Source organism: Saccostrea cucullata, unplaced genomic scaffold (assembly GCF_032062105.1).
Source record: "Saccostrea cucullata isolate Sc308-1 unplaced genomic scaffold, CSIRO_AGI_Scuc_v1 ctg177, whole genome shotgun sequence".
NCBI lineage: Eukaryota > Metazoa > Mollusca > Bivalvia > Ostreida > Ostreidae > Saccostrea > Saccostrea cuccullata.
The window spans coordinates 262,615-273,800 of record NW_026926295.1 but is presented as its reverse complement, the minus strand read 5'-3'; the positions used below and the strand labels follow the sequence as shown (position 1 = coordinate 273,800).

The 11,186-nt window shown below is 31.6% G+C and overlaps 2 protein-coding genes across 2 annotated transcripts; one reads left to right on the top strand and one right to left on the bottom strand.

Moving 5' to 3' along the window:
* Positions 1–510: 510 nt before the first annotated feature.
* LOC134271293 (cytosolic non-specific dipeptidase-like) lies at positions 511–3,739 on the top strand. Its single transcript, XM_062753518.1, has 7 exons — positions 511–584; positions 885–1,029; positions 1,502–1,601; positions 1,983–2,154; positions 2,486–2,571; positions 2,776–2,942; positions 3,283–3,739. Exons 2-7 carry the CDS (start codon positions 895–897, stop codon positions 3,325–3,327), a joined length of 705 nt encoding a protein of 234 aa, XP_062609502.1. The 5' UTR covers positions 511–584; positions 885–894; the 3' UTR covers positions 3,328–3,739.
* A 3,207-nt stretch (positions 3,740–6,946) lies between these two features.
* LOC134271305 (piggyBac transposable element-derived protein 4-like) lies at positions 6,947–10,713 on the bottom strand. The gene is made up of 4 exons (XM_062753534.1): positions 10,512–10,713; positions 10,155–10,337; positions 9,221–9,393; positions 6,947–8,899 (listed from the first exon to the last, which is right to left on the bottom strand). The coding sequence occupies exons 1-4, from the start codon at positions 10,616–10,618 to the stop codon at positions 7,734–7,736; spliced, it is 1,629 nt and encodes a 542-aa protein (XP_062609518.1). The 5' UTR covers positions 10,619–10,713; the 3' UTR covers positions 6,947–7,733.
* Between the last annotated feature and the right edge of the window lie 473 nt (positions 10,714–11,186).

Here is an 11,186-nt window from a genome sequence, read left to right as displayed (position 1 = left end):
TTAAAGAAAAAAGATTAAAGATTAGAGAAAAAAAAACATGCAAACCATGAATATGGCTTGGGCTTGTGGTACCAGTATTTTTCGTGTTTATCTTCTGACCTTCCGTCAGTATATCCTTTTGTGTTTTGTTCAGATTCAAACCAAGTATCTGAAACTAAATTCATTCTCTAATGCATACTGATGAGAGCTTTTCAATGGTGGCAATTTTTTCACCTTGACCTTCCCAGTGACCTTGACTTTACTATTCCCTATTTTGTGTTTATCTCAGTGTAAAGGCCCCTGATCAAAATATTTTTATACATACCACTATTGGTGGGAATTATTAAACTGAGTCATAGTTCTCTGACCTTCACCTTGACCCTCAGTATCAAACTTCATACAAAGTTTGATACAATAATACATTTATAATATTTTGGGTAGGGCAACGACTGGGTATAATTTTTAATTATTGTAAAAAATACATGATGTCAAATGATTTATCAACCATATAATGCTTGTATTTTCAACAGAGGAATCTGCTACTTTTTCCTGGAAGTGGAATGTTCCACCAAGGACCTTCACTCTGGTGTATTTGGGGGCACAGTGTGAGTCAAATTTATTATTGGCTTAAGCAGCAAATCATATTGTTGATACATTGTATTTCTTATAAAGAAAAAAGAATTAAATGTTGGTTATTTTAACTTTTCACTTTGATGTATCCCCAGCACTTAAAGTTTAGAAACCCATGAATTTTCTCTTTTGACGTGTCCAGACAAAGTAAAAAGAGGTGAACAACTAAAAAGAGGAATAAGTGCATTTGTTCAGCTCCCCATTTATTTACGTGGATTGACATGCATTAGCTTCTTGTAAATTATAATATTTATCTAATTATGTTCAATCTGCAGACATGAAGGGATGGCTGACCTTATTGCACTCCTGAACACCCTGGTGGACAGTAAAGGGAAGATCCTGATTCCAGGTATCTACGACTCAGTAGCCAAACTGACAGAGGAGGAAAAGAAGCTGTATGAACCCATTGATTTCGAGCCTGTAAGTGGAAAAATTAAAAGCACCTTTTTTGTCATTTTAATAAATTAATTAAATGATGAATTATTATAATTTTTTTATATTATGTAATTGAATAAAAGTTTAAAAAGTTTAGGATATGCGCTTGACTGAATAAGTTGGGGTAGATTAAAAATTACCTCTTTCAAAAGTAGATACAATCTTTATAGTGTATAATTGATCACATGTTCCATGAGCGTCATGAGGAAACTATTTAAATAAGAAGGCATATAAGATAACTACATTACATTTGTAGGAAAAGTTAAAAATAATTTCAATAAATTTGTCTGAGGAGTTAAAGCTAAATCGTGTTACATTTGTAGGAGTAAAAAGTAGCATTTATAGGAATTTAAGTAAACTTGTAGCATTTATAAGTAGAGTAAAAGGTACACAATTACAGGAATATCAGGAACATATCTATTTCAGGGGAATAAAGATAGTTACATTACATTTGTAGGAGGAGTATAAGAAGGATGTAGGAGTGACAAGTTTGATTCACAATAAAAAGGAGGACATTTTGATGCATCGTTGGAGATACCCCTCGCTGTCTATACATGGTAAGATTTTATTAATCAATTGAAACTCCTCCCTTCCATCCCCATGCACTCTCTCTCCCATTCCTTGACCCCATACAAATTCTCTCCCAATCACCTTCACATGAAATTTTTTTTATAAGAATTATTTGACTTTTTATTTGCTTATTTGTTGCCAAGACCCGGTCCATACAGTCTCTGTGTCTATTAACAACAGATCCAAAAAGGTTTGATCGCTAAAAATAATCGTCATGAACAAATTTTCACCAAGTAAAACACAAAATAAAGTTGCGCAAATGAAAGTTGGTTTACAGTATTAGACTTTTGTACAACTTATCTTTATCTCCATATTGATATAGTCTTTATTGCGAGTCTGGCAAAGAAACTCTGATTAATTTTATCCAGGAATTGAGGGAGCATTCAGTGAACCAGGAGCAAAGACTGTGATTCCTAAGAAAGTGATTGGAAAGTTCTCCATCCGTCTTGTACCCGATCAACATCCAGATGAAATAGAAAAACTTGTCAACACTCACATTCAGAAGAAATTCAGTGAGAGAAATAGTCCGAACAAAATCAAGTAAGAATGTCAGAAGACATTGATAAGAATGTTAAGAGACATTGCTATTAAAATTAGTGTTATTTGTCTTGAACAACAGGAAAACTGATTACATATTCTTGATATTTAAAATTGTTATGCATCAGCAATTATTTTTTATCAAATGAGTCATGAAAAATTTTATAAAAATAGAATTTCTTGTTCATGCAAAAAAAGTGATTGTAAGTAAGTAAGGAAATCTTATTCATAGTAAGAAACATTAGCTACAAGGATGAAGCTCTTCAGTAGCAATTGCCTTCACGAGAATGTATTATAATAACAAAATTAATATGAAAATATCTTTTTCATTCAGGATTTCAATGGGTCATGGAGGAAAGCCATGGGTCAGTGATTTCAATGATCCTAACTACATTGCTGGCAGGAAAGCCATGAAAACAGGTATTTTATTTTATTTATAACAGGGAAAGTATAGATTTCTTCCTCATGGAGAGAAATAGCCATTGTGTTTGAGTTTTAACATTCAGTGTTTATATTTGAATAAATATGAACTTAACATATGACTTGTATTTTTTGTAATCTGTGATTCAAGAGATTTTTACATTATATAACTACATACATGTAATGATGCAATATTCATTACAGTGTTTGGAGTTGAACCAGATTTGACTAGGGAAGGAGGAAGCATACCGGTGACCTTGACCTTTCAGGAGGCCACAGGAAGGAATGTGATGCTTCTACCAATAGGAGCATGTGATGATGGCGCCCACTCTCAAAATGAGAAAATAGACAGATCAAACTATATCAAGGGGGTAGGGTTAAACTCATAGAATAAAAAAATAGACAGATCAAACTACATCAAAGCAATTACAAATAAGACAGACTGCGTTTGATTAACATACCATAACCAAAGTCTCAGAATTTTCTCTCTTGATTAAAAAAATTTCTGTCTTAAATTTAATTAATCATTTATGTAGTATTCTATTTAATGTCACAAATGTTTTAAAATTATTTCAGATCTTTTTTTTAAAAAGCAAGGAGAGAGAAAATTTAGACCTAAAATATATGACAATATCAGTGCAGCAAAACCAAGATATTAAAACTTGTAATATTAATTACCAATCAATCCTAATGCTATCTGTTGTGTTGCAGACAAAAGTTCTGGGAGCCTACATGATGGAATTGGCCGCATTATAAGGAAGAAAATCTTCATTCCATTAGAGATTGTGATATGTCATTTCTGATTTCAAGTAGTGTAGTAAAGTCAGAGTGCTTACAGTATAGATTCAGAAAATATAATGTGCACGTTGACTACCATATTCTAACCAGACCATATGATCATTGATCAGACTGGTGTATAATATGTACTTTTGCTTAAATCATATTTTTATTTTCTTATTGTACATACAGGCCCATAAAGATATAAATTTATTTTATTTCAAATTGTCTTATGAAATGAACTAACAGGAATGATGATGTAATTTAAACAAATTAAATGTTGTGTTATTTATTTCAAACTGTCTCATGGTCCACATTGACAGATGTGATTTATATTGTAAATGAAATGAAAGCTTATTTTTTGAATAAATGAGAAACAAAAAAATCTAAATGTGGTTTTTTGAGTAATGCTGGTTCTGGGGCTATACATACATAGGATCTCCCATGATTTGTAGTTGGATATGATTTGTATCCAACGAGTCGTGTGGTTTTTTTTTTATCCCTGAGCCTTGGTGAGATTCTTTTTATCCCATGTTTAATACTTCACAACCAATGTTTTACATTGTTTTATATAGGACTCTACTTTACTTTACTTCCTCACGCTAACGCAAAAACCGTTGTGACGTCACAACTGCACTTCACTGTGGGATATGAAAAAAATATCCAATGAGTCATATCCATGGGTTAAAGACGGGATAAAATTCAAACTCACAATTGATTTCATTCTCAATTTTCCACTCATTTCTTTTTGCATTTGAGACTGAGACTGGGTTTGTGTATGTTTTAGGCTCTTGCTCTGGGGCCATACAACTTAGATGAGCTTACTTTTTTTTTAATCTCAGTTTTACTTCAAAGAAATTAATAGTGGAAAAATGAAATAATAAAATTCAGATCAAAAGTGAGTTCATATAAGTTTTATGGTCCCGGGGTCTGGAACCATAAAACTTGGACTCACATTTGATCTCATTCTCAATTTTCTCCTAATTTGTATTTTTTGATTGCGGGACAGAGATCAAATGTAAGCACATCTAAGCTTTTATAGTGCCAGACCCAAATGTTAGAAATTTACATCTTGAACATGTTGAATGCATAAGGTAGAGAAAATTTAACCAAGCCATTTCAATGTTTCTTATTTGAATGTGAATTAATTGTTAACCAGGCAGTTAATTATTAACCAGAGTAACATTAAGCCACTTAGGGACTTCAAACTTTTCAAACTAATGACAATCTGCAACAGCATGGCTACTAGTGCTGAGAGATTAATTTCTGTACATTTTACATGTTGTTAATGCTTCTAAACAAAAAGCTGAACTCGTGCAGTGTGTGTCAGCTTTTTGGAATATTGGACATATGTCAAGAATCCCTCGACCAGTTTTTGTCAACTTTGTGACAGGGTATCCTTATTTTAAGGGCTCTCTTTCATATTAAACTAGAGATGTGAAACTTTAGATATATAAGGGATCATCAGGAAAATAAAAAGATTAATGGCTGCTAAAAAATCTTCTTACCAAATTGTTCAAAGCTTCACCCTGGAAAACTCGGTTTCAAAGTCACTTCAATAAAAAACTATCAGTACTTATGTTTTGTGAAAACTTTTATATTTTGTCATGCAACTATCAGGACTAGTATTATTAAGTCTCTTAAAGAACTGCGAACGATAGTATTGTTCTCCCGCCTTAGTCCAAGTCAATTTTTGAAAGTTAACATTCGATGAATATTTAATATTTTTTTTATAGATAATTATACGGATTTTCATAAAACATTACTTATTTGGGAAAACAAAGAGAGATAACTCTAAACTTTTGGTAAAAATTGTTTTTTTCAATATAGAAATCAACGGAAAACAGAAAATATGTTTAAAACATCCCCCCTCCCCCTTGTCACAAAAATTCCTTTTTACAGGTAATATGGCATTTTATTTAACAAATTCATACCAAAGCTTTTTGTGTGACAAGGGGGGGGGGGATGTATGTTTATTGACAAAAAACGATAAAAATGCTTATTTTCAACCAATGTCAAAGCGATTTACAACTGAAACGTTGTATTTTATTGATATATTTATGTTTTATTTATTTGCCTAAAACATAGGAATAGATATAAGGAACATTTTATCATATCTGAAACTATTTTAAAATTTGGTGATGCTTGAAACTTCGATTTCAATGGAAAATCTATCTATCGTCTATCCCCCTTTTTTCAAGAGCTGGAATTGTGGATAATTTACTGTTTAACGCTGGTAATAAGACAAATCATCAATTACCATTGTACTGTTCTTTGTATTAAACAAAGATTTTATGGCCAAATTTCTATTTATATTGAATTAAGGTCAAGATCCAGTAATTGAAAGGTGCCTACAGATTTATCAAACTTGAGAAATAAATTCCTTTATTGATGCTTTACAACTTTACCTTGGTCAAATAAGGTGTTTCGGGGAATAATTTGTAGGTAAACAAGATGATAAACTGTATTTTAAACTGTCATTGATTATGACGTCATAATGGATCTAGCACAAAAAAATTAGTCTAAAGTTATTTACTAGATCTTGACCTTAAGGGGAGACAGGGCACATGTCACATGACTAAAAGGACATATTACGTCATAACACATGTTAAACGTTGTTAAAATCAACAGTTCTTGTGTAATTTTATTCTAAATTCTAAAATTGTTTTTTAAACATTTAATTTTAGAAATTATTATTCATAATTTTTTTTAACCCTTTCTCTACCGGCGCATTTTAAGTGATTTTGGAGGTCTTTTGACATTGCATTATTATATTATTTCTAACTTTTTTATCCAAGGAGAAAGCTAGGCATAATGCATATCATTTTGTAGGTAATTTCTTAGAGATGATATTTTATGAATATTTAGATACTCACCTACTGACCTTATTAGTACAAATTGAGGTCAAAGGTCAATTAAGTGCAAAATTTTATGGAATTTTTTGATACTTTTTAATCTTCTAGCTAAATATTAACTATGATGTATGTTGAAATAGGAAATTTGGGATATACCCACAGAAAAGCATGATACTGTACTACATGAAACACATAAACTTTTTTTTTTAATTCTGCATATAACTACTTAAAAGCGGTTGCTTAGCAACGCAGAATTCTTTAATTTTCGGGCTGAAATCTTCATTTTTTACTCATTCTAGACACATTTATGCATCCAAGCACATATTAAAATTAGATGTGAGGTCATAGATTACACGGGACATACAGCAGATAAATTGACTTAAAGTTTGACCTCATTAGATCTATTTTTAGGAGGTCAAAGGTCAAATTAGTGCAATAATTTCATCAACTTTTTCAACACTTTTCAAAATTCTTGCTAAAGTTTTACACAATGGATGCTAAAATAGAAAATTCTGAGAACACTTTCTAGAAGGCATTATGCTTAACTGCAAAATGCCTGCACCATTTAAGTTTAAATTTGTGTTAAATGGCCTTTAATTGGTTGCTAAGCAACTACAACTTTTTTTACTTTTCAGTTGTATACGTTTGTTTTCACTCATTCTTGACTGTGACATTTGTTTGCATTCCGTGAGATTGTTCAGTAAAAATAATGTAAAGGATATAGAAGAGATTCTTATTATATTAACTTGAGCCTACTAAGATACAACTAAAACACCATTATCACAGTAATCAATTTAATTGATAAATGAATATTTCTGGTTGCTAAGTAACATTACCCATAATACAATTTTAACTTAATTTCACATTTCTGCTTCCATCCAGTACAATGTCAATATAATAACAAAACATAATAATTACAAAACATAATAATTAGCATAATTACCAAATTAATCAAAAAGATATTCCCTATACACATTTTTCTAAGGTTTTAAGCATTAAGAGCAATAATTATCATTAATATTTTTTAGACAATAAAGGTCAAAGGTCATCAAGTGCAAAAATTGTGCTTCAGAATTTTGTTTTTTTCTAACTTTTCCTTCCATTTTTCAGCCCAGAAATATATACAAAAATACTAAGGTACTATCCATGTGACACTGTAATGTTTCACTTCTTCCATTAAAAACAGTTCAAACTAATTACTAGTATCTAAAAAGTTATTAAAATGAAATGTGGTTTTCAATTATGAATTTCATATTCATTTTACAAAAATTTCCAAATTTGATAAAAATTTCATTAAAAAATTGACAAATAGCACTATTACTTGCATGTCAACAAATGTATGGAAATTACACCTAAATGTACATTTTATATAATTGATAATCAAGAAGTTGAACATAATTGTTGAGAAACTTTTATGCACGGCATCATCATCATGTCTCACGACGGTTACATTTATATAATGTACATATATTTGAATTCACTGGACAGAAATATGGTATGTCCTTTAAAGAATACATGTACAGAATAATTTCATAGCTTTCTCTTTTTACATGACAAATCTGCACTCTTTCGAACATCTTCTCCTTCTTTACTATGCCATTTCTTAAAACAATTTCTGTCACTTGACAAACAAAGAGGAACTTGGCATGATGGACAAAATACAAGTGTCTTATAACTAGGAGACTTCTTATTCAAAAGTATTGCCTCAGCATTACAAAATACACAATCTTTCCTTTTCTCTAAAAATTCAGGTATACATTGAATAACACTTTCTTTTGATACAGACTTTTCATTCAAACCCATCAGTGACAAAGCAAGTGATTCACGGAATTCAAGTTGTCCAAACCCTGAAGAACAATTTGTAATCTGACTTTCGTGCGATTTTCTAAATTCTTGAAAAAGAATATATGAATTCACAACCATAATATCTAGTAAATGAAAAAACAGAACTTTCCACCAATGATATTGTGTTCTTATATAAGATGGATATTTATTAGTAAACTGGTTTGAAAGATCAACAGCTCCCATACATTTATTATAATCATTTGCTACTACAGGTTGTACAAGTTGTTTTTTGTTCCAAGTTAATCTAGATTTCATAGTGCGTTCACAAACAGTTGTAGCTGAACCCTGATGTAAAGGTGACATAAAAGTGACAACCTTACAATCTTTCCACTGAACAAATACAAATTCATCAACTCTCTGCCATCTAAAGTCACCACGTGTTGCTACTCTTTCCCAGATTTTAACATCTCTAAGTTCATCAGGTATAGATAAACTGTTTGATTTCAGTACCCCAACAAGGTAAAGTTTCCTTGCAAACAATTCTTTGCCAAGAGCTAAAGACGTATAAAAACAATCAGTAAAAAGCCTATACCCTTGATCAAAAAGGGACTCACATAATCTAAGTGTTACATTGTATCCAAGACCTTTTGCACGTTCAGTAAAAATTGTGTTCTTTTTACCAAGATAAACAAAAAAGTCGTATGTATACCCAGACATGTTACAAGCTACAACCCAAAGCTTTATACCAAATCGAATAGGCTTGTCTTTAATAAACTGGCGAATACCAGAGAACTTATGCTTTGAGGATACCATTCTCTCATCTACAGCTATTTCCCTGTGCGGCTGGTATAATTCCTTGGACTTCTCTTTAACATGATCCACCAAAGACTGTACGCGTGTCAACTTCTCAGCTGTTAAAAATAAGATAGAAAGCAATATAAACTGTGCTTCACTGACTCTATATGTAATTATTAGAAGTGCTAAATTTAAAGATAAATTGCAATTAGTAATATGTACTTGGATTCCCCATTTAGGAAATAAAAATTCAGTCATATACTTTTGTTCAAGAACTGGAATCCAAGCAATATAATTTCCTAATTTTTAACTTCAGAAACTGAATTTACTTTTAAGTTACATACATGTAAATGCTACTGTGACATATTTACAAGCTTATTGAAGGGTTTTGTCAAGTACAAAATCAAATACATAATACATCAAAAAGTAAGAGAAACCTTTGTCGATATCAGCTGGAGGTGTTACTTGTAAGAACGATAAGATGGCCTGAAATCTAGTTCTGGACATAACTCCTGGTACAGGGTTGTTCCGATAGAGAGCCTGTGTTGACCAATACCTTTCTAGCGTCTGGAACTTTACCACGGACATGTAAAGAATAATTCCGAGAAATCTGAAACAAAAAAATCCACATATTACTTTTAAATGATTATGATTCAAATTATGTAAATATTTTGTGATTTGATGATGTTTAAATCAGTTGAATCTGATACATCAAGAAACATTTGTTAAAACACTTTTACCCACTGAATAAAGAAGCCACTCCCTCAAGCATAGCAACAGCCAACATTGCTAGATGACATTTAATATTAACAAAAATACATGTACATTGAATGTGCAGAATTCATGCGCACAAGGTTCATTGTTTGCTATAATATTAATATTTGTATAAAAAGTTCAGTAAAATATAATAAATATTGCATGTAGTTGAGTGAAACTTTGAAAATTTTCTACCCTTGAAAACCATTATCAATCTCGACTGCACCTTGGTGTACAATAATTTTATATTTTTTGACATACATTATTTTGTACTATATTCCGTAATGAAATTCTCTGTCATGTTTAACACCAACGAATCCGCCCACTTATATAATTGAAGTTTTACAGCATTAAAAATATGTATAGGAACACATTTATTATAAGTGTAGTGTGTTATAAGTGCACTAGCTTGGTGAAATAAATGTTTTAAGTTTTATATAATATAATTGAAAAAGGGATTATAAGTGAATAAGTGAGTGAAATAAATGTTTCAAGTTTCAAAAAGGGAAATGCAAATGACTAGTAGGTAAAACAAAAATAGCATGAGTTGGTAAAGGTGATATTGAGGAAATTCACTTGATAATTTAAATTACATTAATTTAGAATTTGTAATACCTGTACAATTCCTCTTCAGTGAGAGGAGTCCAATTCCCTTGACTTGCATACGATGACCTTTCCCCTCTAGATATCAGCATATTGGCATAATCATTGGTGGCCACACAGATTGAGAAGACCAACGCCTCCGTCAGAAACAGTTTCAAGAAATCCATGGGTTCTCGAAACTGCCTAGCACCATATCTAAAATAAGACTGGAAATATAAGACTAAAAGTATTTGTCATAACCCTGCATATGAATTTGGAAGCACATTTATAAAGAGAGTGAATAATTTTTCTCTGCAATATGCATGCCTATGGTATATTGTAATGTACATGCATAAAATAATTGCAAAAGAGATTTTTGCTATATTTAACCTTAAAAGTCGTCCCAACTGAATGCCGGGCTGCCTCTCTGGGTGAAATGCTACAGTTCGTGGATCTGGTGCCCCTGTGTCCTCTACATTGGCATCTCTCCAGTGCATATCTGGATTTGCGAGGGGATCATCACTGGCAGAAGAAATCTGGGAACTCCCCACAGAAGACTGGGATACCAATTCTCTTGAAAAGTTAAATATATTTTCCAAATAACAAATACACTACTGCAATAAATTTGTCCTCTACTGACCCTTACAATTTCATACTATTTAAATGAAAAAAATCACACACCAATACAATATTTATGATATTAAAATTTGGAAATGAAGCAGAGAAAATTAATCTGAATTATACATGAAATTCACCAAAAAAAAAATCATTTTTAAAAGTGCTATCATGTTTTTTGTTAAAAGTTCCAAAGGACTCGTTGTGGTGGTGGGAGGGGATGGGTTGGGGTCTGCAGTTCTCAACAGGCAAGAAAATAATTTGTCTTGTCTGGTGCTACATGTATTTCACCCCCCCCCCCCGGGCCCCCCATGAATTAGAATTGTGGAGTTTGGACAAGTATAATTATTAAAAAGATAACATTATAAGAAGTAAGTAAATAAACTGCCTCTGATCATATCTGGCAGTAATAATTTAGCTTTGGAATAAATAATTTGAGTCGAAAGACTT